This window comes from Balaenoptera ricei, chromosome 2 (assembly GCF_028023285.1).
Source record: "Balaenoptera ricei isolate mBalRic1 chromosome 2, mBalRic1.hap2, whole genome shotgun sequence".
In the NCBI taxonomy this organism is placed as follows: Eukaryota; Metazoa; Chordata; class Mammalia; order Artiodactyla; family Balaenopteridae; genus Balaenoptera; species Balaenoptera ricei.
Genome location: NC_082640.1, coordinates 146587932 through 146612621, shown reverse-complemented (window position 1 = coordinate 146612621; position 24690 = coordinate 146587932). Strand labels below are relative to the sequence as shown.

The following is a 24690-nucleotide window of genomic DNA, read 5'->3' as shown; positions in this document are numbered from 1 at the left end:
CTTGTTCCTTCAACTGGTGCATAGTCCTTTGCCTTTTCATTTTGTCTGTCTTTCTGTGAATGTGGTTTTTGTTCCACAGGCTTCAGGACTGTAGTTCTTCTTGTTTCTGCTGTCTGTCCTCTGGTGGATGAGGCTTTCTAAGAGGCTTGTGCAAACTTCCTGATGGGAGGGGCTGGTTGTGGGTAGAGCTGGTTGTTGCTCTGATGGGCAGAGCTCAGAAAAACTTTAATCCCCTTGTCTGCTGATGGGTGGGGCTGAGTTCCCTCCCTGTTGGTTGTTTGGCCTGAGGTGACTCAGCACGTGAGCCTGCAGGCTCTTTGGTTGGGCTAATGGCGGACTCTGGGAGGGTTCACACCAAGGAGTACTTCCTAGAACTTCTGCTGCCATTGTCCTTGTCCCTGCAGTGAGCCACATCCCCCCACCCCACCTCTGGAGGAGACCCTCCAACACTAGCAGGTGGGTCTGGTTCAGTCTCCTGTGGGGTCACTGCTCCTTTCCCCTGAGTCCTGATGTGCACACTTCTTTGTGTGTGCCCTTCAACAGTGGAGTCTCTGTTTCCTCCAGTCCTGTTGAAGTCCTGCAATCAAATCCCGCTAGCCTTCAAAGTCAGATTCTCTGGGAATTCCTCCTCCCATTGCCATATCCCCAGGTTGGGAAGCCTGATGTGGGGCTCAGAACCTTCACTCCAGTGGGTGGACTTTTGTAGTATAATTGTTCTCCAGTTTGTGAGTCACCCACCCAATGGTTATGGGATTTGATTTTATTTGATTACGCCCCTCCTACCGTCTCATTGTGGCTTCTCCTTTGTCTTTGATGTGGGGTATCTTTTTTGGTGAGTTCCGGTGTCTTCCTGTTGATGATTGTTCAGCAGTTAATTGTGATTCCGGTGCTCTCACAAGAGGGAGTGAGTGCATGTCCTTCTACTCTGCCATCTTGAACCAATCTCAGTATATGTTATCTTAATTAACAGTGCCCCAAAGTTGGAAGGATGTCAGAGTGCTTGTTGCTTGCTAGAGTCCAAGGAAATTATTTCCCCAAATTAAATTGTGTGAGTTTTCTTGGATCTAGATGTGTTTGTTAGTTTGACTTTTTTGGCATTGAACAGAAACAAAGTTTTTCATTCCAATTATGTGAAGTCACCAAAGAGTAAAATTGCCAAGATATGCAATGCCTCTTTGCTCATCCATGCTCCTATGTGTACCAGTAAGGAAGGTGATGTGCAGGGACAGAGGAGAGTGGTTAAGTACTCTACAGATGGACTACTTTGTTTGCTCTACAGATGGACTACTTTATTTGCTCTGCCTCTTATCAGCTCTGTGACCGGGGCTAAGTTATTTAATAATCTCTCCGCTCCCATCCCTATAAAGTGAGGAATGATAGTAGCACCCGCTTTGTAAGGTTGCTGTGAATGGTAAATGAGATGATCGATGTACAGTATGTAGCTCAGTGCCTGGCACCTAGAAAGCACTTGCAGAAACATAGCTATATTTTATTATTGTTGTCTTTATTATAATATTATTTTTAAGACTCCAATTGCACATTTTTACTCTTCTCTAGTTATATAGCTTTTTTACGTTGTAATGGAGAGAAAAATTTGAGAACCTAGAAGCTTGAAATTTCTTACTAGCACTTTGAGTAGTTTAGGTAATTCTTTTACTATTTCTGTCTGGGACTCTTCTTTTTCAAACACCCCTGAGCCTTCCCCATTTCTCTCCTTTACCTAGAGGAGGCAAGCTCTAGGTAAAGTGTGGTTTGTCCACTGTCCTGTTGGATGTACTGACACAACTTAATGTGAAGCAACTTGCAGAGATGGCATTGAGGCAGTTAATGTTTTGTCTTATTTTTTCAGCTAACATGTCTAGTCTACATCATCAATGGCACAAACAATTTTATATAATCATAGTAGGATTTGTTTTGTTTTGAATTCCTTCATCTTTTCAGTAAACTGTGATGTCAATTTGATGATAATTCTTTTTGTTCTAATCTCTAGTATTATAACTCAGTGGAAAATAGCTTGTTTGCTAAAAAAACATGCACGTTGGACCAACATGATAAGGGCTGAAATACAAGAAATTATAGATAAAATTCAGGATGCTGAACTTAGACGCAGTGAATTATTACAAGAGGTAAAGGAACTCAAGGAACTTAGTATTTACTCCCTATATTGCATGTCAGTAATTCTTCAGTATTTCATTAAACCTTACCTTATTAAAAGGTATTTTGCTTTCTGCTGATTTCATGTTTAGAGTGAATTATGTAACTTTCTTGAGAAATGTAGCCAATTGCTGTGTATTAACTATAGGAATTTAGCAAAGTAGCAATTCTCTCCAGAATATGCTCTTGAAGCATGTAACTGAAACTTGAAGATAGTGTTTAGGGAAACTATCTAAAAGTAAGGAGACTAAACATCATTTATTTAGCTCCTATATTTATCCTCTGCCTACCCTCCATCCCCTACTACTCCCATTCCCCATTTCCTCATGTCATTTATAGCTATTGTTTGGTGAAGAAATTAATCTCTGGAGGGAAAATAAGATCCCCCTCAGTGGTTACTGAGAAATAATATAACCTGAAATCAGAGCCAAGTCTCATGCACAGAAATATTAATTTACCTGGCTGTTTGAAAATGTAATACTGACTGCTACAAAACAAATGATAAATCCTCATTTATTTCCCCTAATTAGACCAGTTTCAGAGAAAATGAGATCAATGAGTTTTTGGCACAGATTGAACAACTTACATTAGAATTAAAACAAGAGGAAGAGGAATTTGTTGCCAAAGAAAAAAAGTTAATTCAAGAGTTGAGCAAGTATGAGGTAAATTTTATTTTACGTCTAAGAATAATTTTAGATGGTGATATGCAGGGGAGGGTGTATTTCATGCTATTTTAATCAGTTAGAAGTAAAGTAAATCTTCTAGTATAAACAAGACTACAATTAAATTCTGAATCTTTCTTCTTTTTCTAAAAACGAAATAGAACAAAAAGAAATATGTTTTCAGTTAAAAAAAAAAAAATCACACACTCCAAGTTTTGTGGAAGTGCTGGCAAAATCCATGGAGACAGGTGGAGTGTTGGGTAAAACCATGCAGAGCCGGAACAGGAGAGGCTGGAGAGAGTAATGAAGGGTGAGGGAGACCAAGAAGGCCAATCTCAGAAGTCCTCCTTAAAGACAGGGCATGGCACTGACCTGGGAACTGCCAAGGGCTGACCTGAGGTAGAATAGAGCATGAATGATGGGGGAAGTGGAGAGAAAAGTCACTGCAAGGACCCAGGAGGCCCAGAGTGGCTAGGTCTCTGGAAACACAGCAGAAAACAAACCTTTTCAAGGTGATGGTGTTACCTTGATAGACAAGGGCATGTTTCTTGGAGACCACCATTGGAAGAGTAGCTGGGGAGAAAAGAGATGGTAGCAGAAGGCTTCCTGAACTTGATTCAGTTTGAAGAGGGGAAAAAAAGGCCTGACTACCCCAAAGAGAAGCTTTATTTGAAGGCAAGGGAGTAGGGAGCCTTACATTTCAAAGTTTAGGTCTTACCCTGGTCCAAGCCCACTCTTCCTCCCACCACACACACCCTGCCACGTCCTGCAGAAACCCTCTGCAGATAACTGGTCCCATAAAAAGCCAATTCTTTCTAATGTAAATAGCAAAAAAGAAGCAGATATGTCTTACACACAAAAATGCTATGAGAAAAACAAGTGAAGGGGCAATGAAACTTTCCATCAAATGAAGAACGCTCAGAAAAATGGTGCTGGAACAGATGAAAACTGTGACTCAACATCCCTCCATGAATTCAGAAAAAAATAATTTCATAGAAGTGCCAAGGAAGATTAGCAATATGGAAATATAGGAACTCAGGGAAGAGACGTCAGAAGGGGATGGCCAGAAATAGGAAGAGGGGAAATGGGAACTGGCACAACTCAGGGAACAAACCAGGGAAAGAAAGCATTGCACAAACCTATACAAAATTAGAAGGAACAGAAGGAAGAAGCAAGGCGGAAAGCATTTCTCCATTGGTTGTAGCATGTGTGGGTACCCAGTATTTTTCTAGATGCTGAAAAATTTTTTAAAAGGGGGAAAGAAACAGAAGCCTTATGAAGCTTACATTCCAGTGGGGTTGGGGAGATTGAAAATAACAAGATAAACAGTAGAACATGTAATATATTCAGTGGTGATAAATGCTCTAGAGAAAATAAAACGGGGAAGTGGGATAGGGTGAGTGTATGTAATGCGGTCTGTGTGCCATTTTAAACAGGGAATCAGAGAAGGGTACAGCCCCAAAGGCTATGAGGAAGTGTGATATGCAGATATCTGGAGAAGGTGGCTGCAGGCAGAGGACACGCTGAACATGCAGGTTCTGAGGCAGGACTGTCCTATTTGAGGAATGACAAGGAGGCAGTGTGATTGCAGCAGAGATGGGGGAGAGTGCTGGAGGTTCTAGGGACTCATCTTCCAGAAGCAGATGCTGACATGGAATTAGGAGTGCAAAGGTTTATTAGGGTGTAATGCCTATGAAAGGACTGGGCAGGGGCCATTATGTAAACTGCAAACTCTCCGGGGAACTCCAGAGCAAGGATCGTCCATTAGAAGAGGCCCGCCTTGGGCAGAAAGGGCTCTACCCTTGTACCATCTCTTTGCTCACATAGTTAGTTGGAGGCCGCCCCTCAAAGAGCATGGTCTTGGCTAGATAGCCAAGGCCACTCTGAAGGAGCCAACCACACTGGAGGCTGTCAGCTAACCACACTCCTTGCCACAGGACAGTGAATTCTTCCTTGAGGGTAGATCTAAAAGGGGCATCCCCAGGCTTGCCACACCTTGTAAGAACTTTGTCTTTCACTCTGCATGGGCTGGGAAGCCAATAGAAGGTTCTGAGTGAAGATTATTTATTCTGAAATGATCTGATTTTCATTTAAATAGGATCACTCTAGCTGCTCTAGAATTTAGGAAAGCACTGGTGGATGCAGAAAGACCAATTAGCAAGCTAGAGCAGTACGCCAAGTGGTTCAAGTAGCTTGAACCAGAACGATAACTGAGGAGGCGGTTGGAAGTAGTCAGCATCTCAGACGTTTTTTGAAATAGAGCTGACGGAGTTTACCAGTCGTACTTCATGGTAAACGAATGAGGGCAATCCTCTTAGAGTCAGGAATAAGACAAGGACACCATTTAACATTGCATTCAAGCCTGTACAATGAAATTAGGCAAAATAAGTAAATTAAAAGTATAAGACTGCAGATGAGAAAATTTCTGCAAACAGTCTGCCTGCCAGGCTGTGTGCTCCCTGCAAGACTCCGTCCACCTGTGCCTCATTTACACAAAGTCACGGACAGATGGCAGCCTGTGCGACATTATTATAAATCCCTTTTCCCCTTGAAAATCATCATCAACTACCCTGGGCACATTGGAATCCCATTTCTACCTTTAGTTCAGTGGCATGAGGAGCCCAAAATGGAGAGGAAACACCCTCAGATTTTGGTTTATGGAACCAGTATTGTACCCTTGATAGAATCATTCTTCTCACCAGTAGTAAGATCTCCGGACTGACAGAGCCCAAATTCACAGGGAGGGAAAGCAAAATCATTAGGTTTAATAGTGAGAAAGCCCACTGCTACTTGGGCCCCTGACCCAAAATTCCCAGGGAAAACAGCCCTGAATATTAGTCACTGGTTCAGAATGTAAACTTCCAAATCTTGAGAGGTGTTTTCTTCTAGGCGGTGCTGTGACTAAGTCTTCTGTAGACTTGGCTCTGATACCCAGGGGCCTCCGCTACAATGTTCCTATCAGAGCTTGCAAAGCCTTCTGCATCACTCGGATCTAGCACTGACACATTGATCACAGTTGGATCTGCTGGGTCCTTCAGCCCCGTATCTGGCAAGGTTCAGTCAGAGAAACAGAGCTACCAGGAAAGGGGTTTATTAGAGGATTTGACGTTCTGCCATTGTGGGAGCTCGTTATGTAGTCTAGTGAGTCTTTCAGCTTTACATCTGGAGCCGGGGCCCAAAGGCAGCAGGGTAGGCAGTTGGGAAGGAAAGATGGGCAGGAAGTGGAGAAAGCAAGGTCAAACTGGAAGTCGCAGGATGAGCGGAACTCGTGAGCTTGGACTGGTACCTGCATTGGCCTCTCTCCTTTCCAAGGCTTCAACCCCCAGAAATTGCAGCAGAAGCCGGAGCCTTTCATCACTGGGCTATGTATGCACGTGGCTCAGGACTCAGGGAAGCTGAGGGAAGATTTGAATGATCTGAGGAAGCTGTGGGCCTGACAGGTCACCCAACTCCAAGAAGCTGAGCCAGCAAACACCACCTTGCCTGAGCTGCAGCAGCATCTGATACCCAAACCCTCACTCCAAGCATAAAACAAGAGCGTCGTTTCTTGTCAGGGTGGTGCTGGCAGCCTCAGCCTTGTGCAGGCAATGGGAATGAATGAATGCATTCACATGCCTCCTTATCCCCCCAGGCCATTCTTTCTTTTTTTTTTTTTTTTACAGAATATAGTATAGATATGGGTTTCTTAATACTGCAGTCTGGAGAATTTACTCCTGATTCTGCATAGTAATATTTTTATATTACGGTGTTTTATGTATGTTTTTGTCTTTCTGTATTATTCATAAGGGTTCTAATGGTAATTTGGAATGGAACAGCATATCACTGTATTAATTAGGGTGCGAGCAAGGTGCTCTATCAAAGAGATGCCAAAATGCAGTGAACATAAGCAAGATGTGTACTAAAGGGTTAACAATCCTCTATCTTTTACTGGGAAATTGACCTTGGCGTAACTTTCTGGCTCTTCCCCTAGTAGCCTGATAAAGGTGGATTATCAGTTGTATTATCAAGCAACATTGCTTATATAGAACAACCCTTTATTAGTATGCTGCATCTTGACCAGGAGAATAACTAGCGGGAAACCAGAGCATTGGGCTTTCCTGGATTCGGTGCCTCTTTTAAATGGGCACGTCCCTTGTATGGACCTAGAAGGTATGCCCAAGAGATGTTGGTTCCAATTTAAACATGGGGCTTCTAGGCCAGGGAGTCCTTCACATCTACCGCTGTGGATCTCCTTCTCTTGCACTAAGTTACCGCTTTGGTGGGGTCAATGGAAACTAGCCTCTGGTAGGCTATGTTGTGAGGGCATCTCCCGCTGGGGAAGCATGTCTGGCATTGCTCTGCTGGCCCTCAGGGTTTCCTTTAAATTATGTGTGTATGCAACTTAGATAAAAATAAAAAATAAAAATAAAAGTTTTTAAGAGTAAACTGGGTCAATTATGGCCAGTTTAAATCTTTGAGTCTGAGTATCTATTTAAGACAGATACTCAGATACTTCTGACATGGTCATTACAGAAGAGAGATGTTGATTTCTCTTTCCCGGTATAGGCTGAAGGGAAGGGGTGGAGGGCTGGAAGGGTAGCTCTGCCACCCTCAGCATGATACTAACATCTGTGGGTCCAAGTGGCAGCTTCCATTCTCATCCTCTTCCAGCCAGGGGAAGGAGGAAGGACCCAGGGGGCACATACCCCTTCCTGTTGCAGGGTCAGGACCCAGAAATGGCACACCCCACTTTCACTCACAAACTCATTGGTCACACCCACCTGCAAGGGAAGCTGAGAAATCACTCTAGTTGGCAGCCATATGCTCAGCTAAAACTCAAAGAGTCCTGATATCGAAGGACAGGGGAGTGGATAGTAAATGTCAGTTGGCTGTCTTTGCCTTAGTCACTATTTTAAATCCACCCTGACTTTCCAAGAGAGATTCAACTATATTCCACTTGAAACTAAATAAAACCTGAGTTTGAATAAATAAGCAGGCATTTTCATGTTTTGCTTTCGGCACTTTTAACCCATTTATTGTAGTATCATATCCATTTATTTCTACCCCCTTCCCATTTCTTACTTACATCCACATTTCTTAGAGCTGGTGTATATTTTATTTTGCTGACTGGTTTTGTTTTGTTTTTTTCATAAAATATCAATCAAGAGAAAGTTTCTCAAATATGTTTTTGGGGTACACATTAGGTAGCAGTAATAGAACCATAGCAGTACAGCTATAGAACTGAAAGGATCTTTGGAGAGCCCAGTGAATTTAATCTCCTAACAGTATAGATTGCCAGAGAGTCAGTGAGTGAGCCAACAAATATTTATTAAATATCTAGTATGTGCCAGATACCTTTTTTTTTTTTTTTTTTAAATAAACCCTGTGTTTGAAACATCTGGCCAGTCTTTGTTTCCCTGTAATATGCAGCGATTAGTAACTTTTTTTTTTTTTTAACTTTTGGGTTTGTTTGTTTGTTTGTTTATTTATTTATTTATTTATTTATGGCTGTGTTGGGTCTTCGTTTCTGTGCGAGGGCTTTCTCTAGTTGCGGCAAGTCGGGGCCACTCTCCATCACGGTGCGCGGGCCTCTCATTATCGCGGCCTCTCTTGTTGCGGAGCACAGGCTCCAAACGCGCAGGCTCAGTAATTGTGGCTCACGGGCCTAGTTGCTCCGCGGCACGTGGGATCTTCCCAGACCAGGGCTCGAACCCGTGTCCCCTGCATTGGCAGGCAGATTCTCAATCACTGCACCACCAGGGAAGCCCCAGATACCTTGCTATGCACCTTAGGATAAGAGGAGTCCAAGACAGACAGAACTTTCCCCACCAAAGAACTTACCCTCTACTCTAGAATGCTGTGTGAATTCTCCAAAATCATACCTCACAATCAGCTTTACTGTCTTTAAAGCAAAGATTCGCTGAGGAAACACAAATTAACAAAGAAAAGGAAGGTGAACTAGTCGAGTGTCTTCCACAGCTTCAGGTGGCAGAAGAAGAATACATGGACAAAAACAGACAATTTGAAAATCTCGTTGATATTCTTACAGGTACATATGAAGCACTTAGTAATTGAACTCCAGCCCAGGTAAGGATTTCACTGTTGTCTGCTAACACAAAGTGGATCATTCATCACAAGCCAATGGTGAAATTCTCCCAACTTCTCCCATCACCTTTAACTCTCTATTCTCTAGTTTTTGCCTCTTCTACTACTTTCCTCTTCTCTGCACCACAGTCTTACTGTTAACTCTTGTCAAATTTCTCCTTTTCTCTTTTAAAACTGTTTAACATTAAGAATTAGTAGCAACTATATTATATCATTTCTCTCTGTGCTTGGCAAAGGTAGAACCAACTCCTTTATCTCCTGCCATGTGAAAAATTTTTTGTTTCTTAACATGAATTTACAGCTTGACTTTAATCATTTTCCAGCTATGACTTTAATCATTTATAAGGTATGTACTCCTTAGACTTTTTTCACTAATCTGCCCCTAAGGCAGGGATAGATAACAGCTTGTCTCAGATCTGGGGGCTTCATAGAGAAGATGAAATGTGTCTGAAAGTATGCATATTTTGTGTTTTATTACATGGCACACCATGTGTGTGTTTAATATAAAAAATAATTATTTTCTCCACAAAAATTGGATGTGGTCATCTAACCCTGAACCCCAAATTTCACAGATCCAGATCCATCCCTAGAGGTGTGAGTCTTGTTTTGAATTTGGGGAGTAAAGGATCATTATCCAAGGATTTAGGTTATTAAGCAGGACAACTTCTAGAACTTCTGTCTTCTAGATGATGGAAGAAGTGCCATTGGAATCAGGCCAGGACCAAAATTACAGAAAATGTGCACATTTTTTACTGGAATGGGAGTAAAAAATGTGCACTGTGGTGGGACTGACCAGCTGGTAAAGATGAATATGGGGATAGGAATTAAAGCAGTGTGTCAAAACAGGGTAGTCATATGGAAACCCAATATGGTCAAATGTGAAATAAACAGATAATAAATATTCAAAGTGAATAGTGATAATTTTCAAGGAAGGTGGATTTTTAAGAATATAAGAATATTATAAGAAAAAGTACCTGGGTCTGGTTCCCATTCCTCAGTTGATTTTCCACTTTTGCCACATTTTCATTTAGTCAACTCAGTTAGGTTTTCTTGTTTTTTTACCACTTTTACCAAGACTTGCAACATATATGTACTCCGTTCCCAGTTTTTCCTTCCTTCATCCCTTCTTGCACTGGGTGGAGGATATAAGAAACACTATGAGTATAAAAATAAGAAATATATTGCAGTATATTGCAGTATATTGCAAGAACTGATTCTCTTAAGTCAAAGAAAAAGGATAAAATACTGAAGAAAGTAGAGAAAAGAGAGGAAGGCACGAGAAAAGAAGGAAAGGGGACATAAGAGCAATGCACTTCAGAGAGTAGGAAAATATACTTCACCTGCCAGGAGTGAGACTTACAGAGGGTAGAATATAAAGGCTCAGTACACATAAAGAATAATGTTGTGACTTGTGATTAAATATGATGGATAAAACACATGCATCTATCTTTGCTCCCTAATAGAACTTCATAAAATATGTGCAAAAGATTTATTTAAAGATATAAACCCACAAGTACAAAGAGACTGGCAGAGAAGACATCAACAGATAATAAATAACAGCAAATTGTTGGAAGGTGTAATTGGATAGAGGTATTAGCAGAAGATGAAGTTTAACTAGCAAGTGCTCACAGAGAAGCATAGCATGAGGACAAGAAGTTCTCTCCTCAGGACCAGGGAAGTCTTGGACATTGGAGGACAGGGATACTGTGAAGCCTGAGATGAGTCATGGGGCTGAAGATTAGCTGAAAGTCTTTATAGTGAGCAGTTGGACCCCCAGGTCAAATGTCCTCTTCTATGCCACTGACTGACTACTCCTCCACAATGCCAGAAGAGAAATTGAGCAAGAGGGTTCTAAACTTCATGATATCAGCTATGGCTGAGGGCAGAAGACAGGTGCTGTTCTGAGACCCCCTTCTACTGCTCAGCTTGATGAAGGCTGCCAGCCAGTTGTGTTATAACTCTTCTGTGATCCCTTCCCCACCCTGAAGATGGTTGGATTCTTCCCCAAGGACACTGAACAGTTTCAAAGAGCTCCACAGAATCTAATATTTGAGAGCCCCCCAACAAAATGGGTGATCACTTCCTGATCACTGTACAGTGAAGTCCACCGAGGAACCAAACCTTTTAGTCCCTCACCCTTAAGTAGGATTAGATAGTCAAAGATCACCAGACATCTCAGGAAAAACTCCAGCATGAATGACATAAACTAAAGCAGATAGAAAAACAGAACTTGGTGGAAACATAAACACAAATAACATAAGAATACTTTTAAAGATAAATTCTCAGGGAGTATATATTCTCTCTATATTATTATATATAATACGTATATATTCTCTGTATATTGTTCAGAATATATGTTCTCTCTAGTATAGAGAATATATCTTAAAGTATATTCTTTTTTTTTTTTTTTAACTCTCAAGTACATTTTATATGCCAGGCATTGTGGGAGACACAAGGAAGACAAAGGAAATTACTGTAAAGCAATTCCTACTCTCTAGGAGCTCCCAGCTTAATGATGTGGATGAGGACAGACATATCATAGATCACTAGACAGAGAGATAGTGCAGGCTTGCACAGGGCATTGTGGAAATTCTGAGGAGGGGCTCCTGACCCATCCTTGGGGGAGGGGGTGTATTATGAGGGGCTTCCAGGAGGGAGAGACACCTGGGCTGAGCCCTAAAGCACTGGCTCTCAATTCTGACTGCACACTGCAGTCACTTGAGAAGTTTCACAAATGTGAAGGCCTATGTCCCATGGACCACCAGACCCTGGGGCTTAACTGGTCTGGGGGTGGCTTGGTTTAGGAAGTTGCACAAAATATCCAGGTGAGTGCAACATGTAGCCAATTTTGAGAACCTCTGTCCTAAGGCACTGATTCTCTGCACATCGAAATCACCTGTAGCATTTTAATAAACTCCAATGTCTGGTTCTACCCACTAAAGATTTGATTTAATTGGTCTGGGTGTGGCCAGAATTTTTTTAATGCTCCCCAAGTGATTGTTATATGCAGACAAGTTCAAGAACCACTAGCTTGTAAGAATGCATCTCAAAATTGAATGTGCAGACGAGATCAGGTGCATTCAGGGTGGTATGGCCGTAGAATTTTAAAGTATATTCTTAGAGAAATAAAATAAGATATTGCATTTATGAAAAAAGAACAAGATGCTTAAAAGAAAGAACAAAGAACAAAAAAGAGCTCTTAAAAATAAAAAATATAGCAACTAAAATTTTAGAATTCAGTAAGAGGATTATAAGAAAAGTTAAGGAAACCTCTCCAAAAATAGAACAAAAAATAAGGAGATAACAGGATAAAATGGTAAGGAAATTATAAAACTGTTCTGAGGTGTCAAATATCTGACTAACAGGAAGGCCAGAAAAAGAGACCAGAAAAAAAATGGGAAGTATAAAGTTATCAATGAAATATTACAAACATATTTCTCAGAACTGGAGAATATGAACTTCCTATTTTAAAGGGCCTGAAAGGGCCTTAAAGGGCCTGTCAATCCCCAGTACAATATATGAAAGAAAAGACATTAAGCTACATCACTGATGGATTTCAGGAGAAAAAAAAAAAGAGAAGATCCTAAAAGCTTCTAGAGAGAAAAAGCAGATCTCACACAAAAGATTAGTATCAGAATGGTTTCAGACTTCTTTTTTTTTTTATAATGAAAGAGCTTTATTCAATAGAGAAATCAATAATAGCCACAAATATAAGAAAACCATGAAAAACCTTAAAAAGAAATCTGTAAACTCTATATGAAGAGAGGTTTGCTAAGAAATATATAAGAAGACTTGAATAAATTTAGAGACATCTCCTATTCCTAAATGAGAAAACTGAATTAAAAGAAAGTCAGTTTTTCACAATTAATTGATAAGTTTGGCACTATTCCAATTAAATTTGCTGCAGGTTGAGTTCTCCAGAGAAAGAGATTGAGATGGAATTTAGAGTATAAGACATTTATTAGGAATTGACATGTGGGAAAAGGAGGGGGAAAGTAGCAGAATTGCTCAGCAAGTATTGTTAGGATGAATCACTCTATGAGTAGGTTATTATGGCCATTCTCATAAAGATGTTGGCCCATCTCATAATAACTAATAGAATTATTAATAGAAGGAGAAGTAGACTGAGATGTAGATGCAAAAAGCCTCAGCTAACCAACTGGGAATTTGTTGCCCCAGGTCTCAGACTTCTTAACATCAATATCATAATAGAATTTAGAAGACATTGCCCTCAAAATTTTGAGAGAAAATAATTTCCAACATTAGATACCCATCCAAACTACCAGTCAAGTATAGATTTAGAATAGAGATATATTTAGATATACAAGATCTCATTTACTCTGTCTCAGGAAGCTACATAAAATTTGCTTCAACAAACAGAGGAAATAAATCAAGAGAAAGAAGAAGGTATGAGATTCAGAAAGCAGGAGGTCCAACATGAGAGAGATGCAGAGGGAAGTCCCAGGAGGTCAGCTTTGCGGCAGGACTAAAGAAAAATGTACAGAAGGTAGTGGGAGAGGGCAGAGAAAGGGAACTGATGGATTACCTAACGTGTTTGACCACGTGGGAAGTAATGTTCAGAAAGATTTTACAATTCTGTTATAGATTTTGATATGAATTAATGACATGTACATGGAAAACTAAGCAATTTTTTTAAAAAGTGAGGTAATTTTTACCTCCAGGAAAAACAAGAAACTATATAAGAAAGGAAGTGTAATCATACTACACTGGTTGTCTCATCAGTGAATAATATTTACATTGTCATAATGATCCAAACAAAATTCATTTAAATAAAATCCACAACTTCACGAGGAGGTTGAGGGAGGGGACATGGAGGCTGCGGGTGTGGGCGGGAGGTGTAGGGATGGGGGTAAGTGGGCTGTGTCCTCCTCTACTATGTTAGGAAGCGAGCAGAAGAAGTTAAGAAAGAAAATTAAAAAGTTTCTTAAAAAATTTTAAGAAAAAAATTTTTAAGAAAATGTAAGAGGAAAAAGTTAAGATGAGTTAAAGATGGTTGATTCTGAGGAGTCAAACATAGGGGTGGATGCAGTATTGGGGAGCACCTGACTTCCAGTTTTTGTTTTAAGCCTTATAATAGTGTTTGGCTTCTAAAACCAGGCATATGTCTTATTTTGATTATTGTCTTTTAATTAACATTGTAGGTGGTTATTTATTTTTCTCTCTCTCTCTCTTTTATAGCACAAAAGCAGGAGCAGAATTTACTGAATGATCACATTTCTCAATTGTCAAGAGACTTTTTAAGATACCTTAACAACACGGTAAAGAGTCAATGTATTCATTCTTTTTTCTTTTATTAGAATATTGGTATATACAGACAGTGATACTTACCGAGCACATTAGAGTTTTCAAGAAATTCACATTTTTTAAACTTACCCTGTTAATATCAATGTTTTGAAATTTTTAATCACAACATACACATATGTATATAGATACATATATACACACACATATATATACGTCTGTGTGTGTGTGCGTGTGTATGTGTGTGTATGTAGAGAGAGAGCAACTTCAGAAGCAATGAACATGTAACCTGGGACTTCCCCGGTAGTCCAGTGGTTAAGAATCCACCTTCCAATGCCAGGGGTGCAGGTTTGACCCCTGGTCAGGGAATAAGATCCCAAATGCCGTGCCACGTGGCCAAAATTTAAAAAAACAAAACAAAACAAAAAACTCGAAAATCACTGGGGAGGATTCAGTTTCCTTATTTAAAAGGTAGAGATTGGAGTATGCTTCCTAAGGTTCTTTTCAGATCTGTTATTCTGGTAAATTCCTATGAAGACAAGGATAAGTGGGCCAAAGTTGTGGGTGTGGAGGCGGTGAATGAAATGGGAGCAGGTGAATAGATGCTTAATACCTTTTCAAATTTTATAATCAATACTTAATGATAAACATATGTATGTAGAGTTGGTTAATTAAAAATAAAACATATTCTTTGAGAGTCACTGACCTCAAAAATAACTTTCAGTGCATTATGGAAATAGAAACATATGAAGGGGAAAATTCCAAGTAAGTATATTATATATATAATTCCATATTCTTTATAAGATGCTGCTAGGGATGATTATACAATGTACAAAGATTATGTGATTTATAGCAGTATAATAATAGAAAACTGCCTAGAGAATTCAGTAGAGAAAAGTGTAGAGAACTCTGAAAAATCCATAAAGTAATATTCTTCTTCTTTTGAGAAATATTAAGTCCTCACTGAAAGAGCCTCAATAAATTCCACTCCCTGCTTCCCCATTTTTGCCAGGTAGTTGTTCATATGTCAAAGTATATTCTATTTTGTGAAATTGTCTCAACAACTTAACTTTGGCTCTTAACTTGGGATCCATAGACTCATTTCCCAGAGTCCATTAGCTTTGGAGTTTATATAAAGTTTTTCAAGGGAAGGTGTCCATAACCTCTGCTGATGGTCAAGGAGTTACAGTTGACACTTTTAACAACATAGGTTTGAATTCTGTGGGTCCATTTATATGTGGATTTTTTTTCAATGAATGAGTACTACAGTACTAGGCAGTCTGTGGTTGGTTCAATCAGCGGATGTGAAACTGGGGATACAGAGGACCAACTGTAAAGTTACATGCAGATTTTTGAGTGGAGGGGGTTTGTGCCCCTCACCCCTGCATTGTTCAAGGGTCAGTTGTAATTAGAACCCCTCTCTGAATGTGGTCCAGGCAAACTAATACACTGGGGCCCTGCTAGTTGAACTCTATGCAATAATTGTGGGTTTTATGTTTGAGCAGAATAAAGAGAAGCAAGAATTAAAACAATTAAGAGATCATGAAAGCCATAAAATCAAAGCTCATTTTGAAGTTCTAAAGCACTTAGAAAATGAAATCTATGTACATGACCTAAAAACAGATGATTTGCTCCTGGAAAATAAAAGATTAAAAGAGGTAAGTTCAAGCGCACTTCGCTTTGTACAATGGTCTTAGTTGATTGTCTACACCTGCACTAGTTACGAGAGGAAAAACTCTTAAAACTTTTTAAGTGAAACTTAAAGTACACAGAAAAGTGCCCAAATCATAAGTGCACAGCTTAATGAATACACTGGGTAACCAACACTTAGATCAAGAAACAAAGCATCAACAGAATCCAGATATCTTCTATTGTGCCTTCCTGCCACTAACCTCCTAACAAGGGTAATGCTATACTGACTTCTAATACCATAGACGAGTTTTGCCTGTTTTTGAACATTATATGTATGAAATGCTACAATATGCCCTCTTTTGCCCAACATTATGTTTTTGAGGTTCATTCTTATTACTGAGTGAAGGTATGATTCATTCATTCCTTAGTTCTGTATTGTATTGTATTGTATGTATGTATTGTATTCCATTGTATGACTATACTACAGTTTATTTATACAGTCTACTGTTGATGGGGGTTTAGAGAGTTTCTAATTTGGACTATTACAAAGAGTGTTGCTATGAACATTCTACTACATGTTTTTTAGTGAATAAAATTGCATATTTCTTTTGGGTAAACATCTCAAGTGTAATTCTGGAGCCATAGGGAGGCATATGGTCCACTTTAGTGCTCAGTGCCAGTCTCCCAAAGACGTTGCACTAACTGCCACTCCCCCAGTAGTGTATGAGAGCACAGTTGTTCCTCATTCTCTATGAAACTCGGCCTTTTTCAATTTAATCATTCTGGAGGGTGTATAGAGGTGTCCCTTGGTGGTTTTAATTTGCATTTTCCGATGATTAATGAAGCACCTATTCATAGGTTGTTGGCCACTTGGATACCCTCTCTGTGAGGTACCTGTCCAGGTCTTGTGCCCATTTAAAAAGTTAGGTTGTCTGTTTCATATTGATTGCAGCTTTTTTTAAAGCAAAGGAATTTGTTCATCCAACCCCTAAAATTAAGGTCTCAATCTCAAATGATTATATTTTACTTATTTATACTTGAGTTACTTATTTGAATCTGTCACTCACTAGTAACCCTGTGTGACTTTGGGCAGATCACTTAACTGTGAGCTTCATTTTTCTCCCCTTAAAGTGGGAATAACTCCTAAATTCATAGCATGAAGGTGACTACTTTGTAAACTGAAAGTGCAAAAGAAATGCAATTTAAAAAATATTTTTTTCTGGTAAACCTTATTGACCTCAAAGGTCAGGATCTGTATCAATGTGTTTCAACAGTTTTGCACGATGCCTCACATGTAAGAGGAGTTCAGTCCCATTCGATGCTTACAATAACCTGGATAATATATGTGGATATTACATTATGTCCCTTTTATAGATTAGGAAACTGAGTCTCTTTGGGTTTTTTTTTTTTTGAATTTTTAATAACTGGAAAAATAAAAACAGTCCTACAGCAGTAAGACTCTAAGTAAGGGGAAAATCTCTTTGACTGACTATGTTAAAGACCGATTCTAAAAGTTCTGTTTTTGGATTCAAGGTCCACCTACTAGCCCCTGGATGACCCTATGCGTTTATCTTATTCACTTACCACTCTTTGTTTTAATGATCGCATCCCTTCATTCAACAAACATTTTAAGCATCAGTGAGTCCCAAACTCTAGGGAAGGCACAGTGAATACAAATATGAGTAAGACGCTGTCCCAAGCCCTTAGGAAGCTCACAGTCTAACTGGGGAGATGGGTATACAAATGGATAATTACAATTTGGTTGTTAAGTGTGACAATCTACCCATGGCACATATACAGAGTCACCCAGAGCAAGAGCACCTAATCACACCATGTGAGGAGCTCCAAGGAAAAGTCTGACAGGGTGTCATTAGCATAGAGGTAGGATTTACACCTGGGAGATGGTGAAATTCCTCAGGGATTGTGAATGAGAACAGTGAGGTATGAACAGAGTTCTGGAGAAAGAAACTTTTAAAGAGTAAACAGAAGAGGAGACCAAAAAGGGGGACTAAGAGAGGAAAGTTGGAGAGTTACGAGAGGCCAGCTGAACTAGGCAAGTCTACAAACAGTGATCCATGTTCAAAGAGAGCAAGAATGATGACTTGGACTTGGCTTAAGGTGACTTTCACTTTGGTTTACTGCAAAACCTGCCAGCAAGCCATACAAAGACTGCCACAAGATCAAGGCTGCATGAGAGACCCTCTAACACATGCTTATAAACAGTCCTGTGGAACAGTTCCATGTCTACTTCTCCTACGGTACCAGACACTATTTCTAAGATTTTTATCAGTAGTTTCTAGTATTTGACTATTTCTCTCTTGAAACTGGGCCAGTGCCAACATTATATCCCAAAGCCCATACTTTCAGAGTTCCCAGAGACGTTAGAGGTCCTGAGCATTGGGTGGTCAGAACAGAAAGCCATGACTTTAACACCCAAACCACTGCTACCACTGCCACCCAACGCAATGAAACATCCGACTAGAGTGAGCAATTCCATAGGCTCTCCTGGCTTGATCTCTGTGAGGTCTTATGAACGCCTCCAGTGAGGCATCAGTGCTGCCTTGTAACATGTACTGAACACACATTTTGCAAAAAAAAAAATTTTTTTTCCTGTGAAGACAGTGTGTTTAGGCAGAATACCTTTTAATTCATTTTTGTGGCAAATTCAGAATACCGTGTTTACTTGGGTGTTGAAATGCTTACTAGGAAGTAATGTCCTTTACCTCCCTCACCAGAATGTAAGTTTAACAAGGGCTATGCTCACCACTGTTACCCTTGCACCTAGAATGGTAGGTCGCACAGAGGAGGAATCAATAAATGTTTGCTAAGTTACTGCACGGATAATTAACCTTCTATAACTAAATGGCTTAAAGCAAGCACATGCCTTTGATTTCCAGTATATTGCATACATAAAGAACAGAACAGAGCAACACAAAAAGGGAGGAGAAGACCTCATGTGCACCTCAAGTGACCTGTCGTCTCAGCTGACAGCTCTTCAGAGTAAGTAATGTGTCATGAATGACCTTTACATATAAAAAATAAAGTTTTGTTTAAATCAATTTTACTGGTTTGTATATAATAAAATGCACCCATCTTAAGTTCAATGTGTTTTGACAAATGTACATACCACTAGAACCACTAGTACCACAAGAAAGATATAGAACATTTTCGTCATTGAAAAACGTCCCTTGTGTCCCTTTGTGGTTGATTTCCCACCCTACCTCCAGTCCCTAGAAACCATTGATGTGCCTTCTGTCCCTAAGGATTAGATATAAATGGAATGGTAGAGCATACACTCTTTTGTACCTGGCTCCTTTCAGTCAGCAAACTGTTTTTTAAGATCCATCCATGTTGTTGCATATATCATCATTGGCTCTTTTTTACAGCTGTATAGTAGTGTTCCATTAAATGGATATACCATATTTTGTTTATCCATTTGCTAGATGAAGGACATTTGGATTGTTTCCAGTTTGGGGTTGCTATTTGTTTATAAGTGTTTTTGAGAATATTTGTTTTCATTTCTCTTGGGTAAATACAAAGGAGGGGAATCGCTGGGTTACACCGTTAGTGTAACATGTTTAACTTTATAAGAAATGGCCAGTTTGCCAAAGTAGTTGTACAAATTTATCATCCCACTCTCAATGGGATACTCCACATCCTCACCAACAATTAAAATTGTCAAAACACTTAAAATTGTTAACATTTTAGCCATTTACTAGGCATGTAATGGTATTTCCTCTTGACTAAGTCTTCCTGTTGACTGAGGTTGTTAAGTATCTTTTCATATGCTTTTTGGCCACTTATATATCATTTTTCGTGAAGTGTCATGAACAAATTATCTATTACAGCATGACGTTACAAACTACTTTGCTCACAAATTGTCAATTTCTTAGAACTTAGTGGAGGCAACTCCTGTCTGTTCTACATGACATCGGTTGGGGCAACTTGATGGCTGGGGGGTAATTCAGCAGCTGGGGACTGGAATCATCTGAAGACCCACTCACTCACACTTCTGGTGTCGATGCTGGCTCTCAGATGAATTCAGGGGAGACTGTTAACCAGAACACCTCCACGTGGCCACTCCATGCATGTAGCTGCTTGGCCTGCTGTGTTCCAAAAGTTACCATCCCAAGAAAACAAAGTGGAAGTTCACGGCATTGTTGTGACTTGACCTTGGTAGTCAGAGTGCCACTTCCACAATGTCCTAATGGTTGAGGCAGTCACCAGGCAAAAGGGGAGGGGACAGAGACATCACTACTAATGGGAAGAGTGTCAGCATCATGTTGGGGGAAGAGCATGGGAGATGAAATATATTGTGGAGCCATCTCTGGAAATACAATCTGCCACATGTCTGTCCAAATCTTTTGCACATTGCTTTGTGTTCTTTGTGTTTCTTTTTTTTTAAGGTCTTTTATTTATTTATTTTTGGCTGCGTTGGGTCTTCGTTGCTGCGCACGGGCTTTCTCTAGTTACGGCGAGTGGGGGCTACCCTTCGTTGCGGCGCGCGGGCTTCTCATTGCGGTGGCTCCTCTTGTTGCGGAGCACAGGCTCTAGGTACGTGGGCTTCAGTAGTTGTGGCACGTGGGCTCAGTAGTTGTGGCTCGTGGGCTCAGTAGTTGTGGCTCGTGGGCTCTAGAGTGCAGGCTCAGTAGTTGTGGCGCACGGGCTTAGTTGCTCCGCGGCATGTGGGATCTTCCCAGACCAGGGCTTGAACCCGTGTCCCCTGCATTGACAGGTGGATTCTTAACCACTGCACCACCAGGGAAGTCCCTCTTTGTGTTTCTTATTGAGTTAAAATCGTTATACAGTCTGGAAATGAGTCCTTTTTCAGTCTGAGGCTTGACTTTTCATTTTCTTAATGGTGTCTTAGAAAAGAAGTTAAAAATTTTCTTTTGAACAAAGACTGCTTTATCTAGTTTGCCTTTTAGGGTTAGTATTTTCTGTGTCCTGTCTAATACATTTTTGCCTAAGCCAAGTTCTCGAAGATTTTTTCCTATGTTATCTCTACGAGTTTTTAGTTTAGCTTTTATGTCTAGATCCCTGATTCATTTCAAGTTAACTTCTTCGTATGGTATGAGGTAAGGGTTGAAATGTCATGGTTTTCTCTTATGCATATTCAGTTGTGTCAGCACAATTTTTGAAAAGACTCCTTTTAGTACTGTATTACTTAAACGACGTTTTCAAAAAATCAGTTTATGAGTCTGTTCCTTTATTCTAAATATCTAACTTTACACCAGTGTTGCACTGTCCTGGTTACTATAGCTTCATATTCAGTCTGGAAATCATGTAATGCAAGTTCTCCACATTTGTGCTTCTCTGTTAGAATTATTTTGGCTATTTTAGATCTTTTGATTTCCATATAAGTTTTAGAATCAGCTTATTAATCTATACACACCACACACACATACCCCTGCTGGGAACTTAATTGGGTTTGTGTTGAATCTGTAAATCAATTTGGGGAGAATTGACATCTTAACAAAATGAAGACTGCCAATCCAAGAACACAGTATATATTTCCATTTATTTAGAACTTCTTTAATTTTTCTCAGCAAGATTTTGCAGCTCTTCGTATTGTTTTAGAGGTCCTCAGGACTGTCCCCATTCTTGATGATTAGCTGGAAGGATTCACAGGACTCAGAAGTTGTTATACCTTATGGTTATTGTCTATTACAGTGAAGGGTACTGAGTAAAATCAGCAAAGGGCAAAAGGGCTTGGAGGAAACCAGGTGCAAGCTTGCAGGCACCCTCTCCCAGTGGAGTTGCAAAGATGCACTTAATTCCCCAGCAATGACGTGTGACACATGCAAGGTGGTGGTAGGCAGGGGAGCTCACAGGGGCTTGGATGTCCAGGGTGTTTATTGGAGGGAGTCAGTCACGTAGGCATGCAGTGCCTGTGTGAACGACCTCAGTGACTCAAGCAGCTACCGAGATGCTCAGGTGGTATTTCTCCTTTACGACGTTAGTATGGGAAATTGCATTGATTGATTTTGGAATGTCAAACCAATCTTCCCCTCCAGGGATAAAACCCACTTGTTAAAAGCTATTATTGTTTTCATGTATTGCTGGATTTGATTTGCTAATCTTTGAGCAGATTTCTGTATCTGTGTGAGACTGCCTTGCTCTGCTCGCACCCCCAGCAGAGAGCCCAGGGATCATAGGGCCCACACTTCTCTCCCTTCTTTCAGGTGTCACAGTTCTGTGCTGCGCACTCTCCAGTACCTGAAAACTGGATATTGAAACAAATATACTTGTTTATATGTTTAGTCCCATTTTCTCCTTGTTTAAAGTGGGAAGGCAAGTGTTGTTCTGACATTTTGGAAGTAGGAATTTTTAGATAAAAATAATTTTTGAAAAACAAATAGCGTTACTTGAATACAAATGTTCAAATTATTTCAGTAACTTTTGCATTTTAAAAATCTTTAATTTAGCACAATATTCGGATTTGTGGACTGAATTTTGGACTACACTTAAGGTGAGCTCTTTTTGTGTTGCCTCCATAAGTATATTTCTAGGATACTCACCTACCTAATAAGTGTGTGTATAAGGAAAGAGGTCAGGATTTGCGGGGAGTGACAGAGCTGGTGTGATCATCATATCTAAAATGTATCCTTTGTGCTGTTAAAAAACAAATTTCAACTGAGTAAATTTTAGAGATCTTATTGGCTTTATTCAACACTTCATGAATCAGGCATCATTTAAGCTAGCAGACGGGAAGGAGCTCTGAGGAGCTGTACAAATGAAAGACTTTTGTAGTCAGAAGGGAGCAGGAACAAGGAAGTTATTCCAGGCAAAAAAGGCAGGTTGGCTGTTGCAAGGTCACTTTCCTCTCAGGGATGGCAGGGGTCTACTAGGCAAATTACCTGACTAGTAACTGATCAGGTAGATTCCTGATTGACTGGTTTAAGATTCCATTTCTGAGAGAGCTGAAACTGTAATTAAGTCTCGCAGTTTGGTGACATGGGGTTTAGTGTAAGTGACTCCATTTTGGGCCTGTTGTCTTACTTTTAAGAGTACCAAACATCACTATGAAATCTTAATCCTTTGGGAAGCTGTCTTCCCACTCTACCACTTCAGTTAAAGTGGGAATGGGGGAATGACATTTTTTTTTTCAAGCGCAAACTGAACACAGATCATTTTAGGACAAAGTTGTCAATTCTGAACTCCATCTCTCCTCCATGTTTTACCAGCCATTCACCATCGCCAACCCTTCCCCCCTTTAGAGGGAGGTAGGCTGTAGTTTAAAATCCTGGTTCTGCTACTTTCTAAGTATTTAAAGTTTACATGTGATCCTTGTTTAACCCTTAAAACAGTGGACAAGGGAAGTGTTAGTAGTGCCTTTTTTAGATGAAGCTGCTGAGGCTCAGAGAGTTAAGTGACTTGCCTGAGACCGAACACTTGATGAACTTGTGGGGATTTAAAGCTCAGATCCAGCCTGATTCCAAAGTTCTTTCTCTTAAGCTTTAAGCCATGCTGAATCTCCTCTGCAATTCTGTGCCGCTCTTAACATGGGCTGGCTTTTTTATACCACCACCACTACCCTACCCAGTTAAAATTTGGAGTTCAGTGAGTACTCCACTAAATCTTCTCATTTGCTAATCCACTTTTCTGAGATCCTTTACAGAACCTTGTGAATTTGCTGTCTACAGACACTTATTTTACATGACTAGTACCAATTTTGCCTATGTATTTTTGTCTTGTACATGACTCACTCATACAAAATATGTTTTTATTTATTTTGTTGCAATTTATATTCACATACCCCCAAATGCTACTTTTTAAAGGAATTGGTAGAGAGTGGTAATGAGACCTTGCAAGAAATAAAAAATCTGATAGAGAAGCTGTATGAAAGAGATGAAAAAATTGAGCAAATCAGTATTTGGCTTCAAGAGGACATTGAAGAGATGCGTTTTCTTATGGAACAAGAATCGCAGACAGACCTTCTCAGTAAGTAACACCTCAAGAGCTTTGGGTAACTAAGACCTTTCTGCTATTTTACTGTAGCTGGTGACATCTAAAATAGCAAAAAAAAAAAAAAGAATGCCAACCAATAATTTAGTTATCCCCAATAATCCATTCTCAATAATGTCACATATGTTCAATGAATGTTGATTCTCACTTGTGGGGTTGAATATGGTAATGCAGCAGTGTTGGGCAAGACTCCCTTCCATCTGAGTGAATCTCCTAAATAACTGAATCTCAACTTCTTTCTGACTTTTTAAAACATTTTCCTCCCAAAATCTTTTAAAACTCTTTTACATACTTCCTTGTCTTCTTAAACAGAAGATATTGAACATCATTTTCCCTTTTCTTCCTGAGCTGAGTTTAGCATTAAAAACAGCAACAGCATTAAAGACAGCAATAGTTGCTGTTTTCTAGTGATGCCTTCTGGGGCTTCTGAGATGATAACACATCCTATGCCACACGATTGACTCATGAGCAAGCAACCTGGGCTCTCCAGAGGAATATCAACCTTCATCCTCAATCCCTACTGTAGTGTCATGTTAGAAACAAGGGCTACAGAACTCCTTCCAGATCAGGGCTGCAGCTAGAAGTGAAGGTGAATCCTCGCACAGTACAGCCCAGAGGTCCCAGGGCTGGAATCCCTTGGGAAGGTGGGATGGTGGAGGTAGAAGGGGCTGGTGAGAAGGAAGGAGAATAGAGCATAGGGGAGAGATGGAGTGGTGAAATGAAAATAATGTCATCTGACAAGTGTACAGATCTATTATTAGAGGTTATTAAGGTTTAAGAGCATCATCATTAGATAAGCAATATTAAAGGTGGGTTGTAGAAAGTTTAAAAATAAGATGAAATAAAAGTAAAATGAGAGAAAGTGGTACAATTAAAAACATCTCAATATTTGGTAAAAACCAATATTCTGAGGGTATTGCTTGACAAA

The 24690-nt window shown here is 39.9% G+C and overlaps 1 protein-coding gene across 1 annotated transcript in view; it reads left to right on the top strand.

Moving 5' to 3' along the window:
* The window catches only part of CCDC175 (coiled-coil domain containing 175), a 65909-nt gene extending 42163 nt beyond the window's left edge, over window positions 1-23746 (top strand). The window contains exons 12-19 of the mRNA XM_059915231.1: window positions 1991-2126; window positions 2685-2816; window positions 8706-8844; window positions 14100-14179; window positions 15668-15820; window positions 18692-18794; window positions 22223-22266; window positions 23576-23746. Of these exons, the coding sequence (XP_059771214.1) occupies window positions 1991-2126; window positions 2685-2816; window positions 8706-8844; window positions 14100-14179; window positions 15668-15820; window positions 18692-18794; window positions 22223-22266; window positions 23576-23746 (958 nt within the window). The remainder of the gene's footprint in view (window positions 1-1990; window positions 2127-2684; window positions 2817-8705; window positions 8845-14099; window positions 14180-15667; window positions 15821-18691; window positions 18795-22222; window positions 22267-23575) is intronic.
* Window positions 23747-24690: the final 944 nt, after the last annotated feature.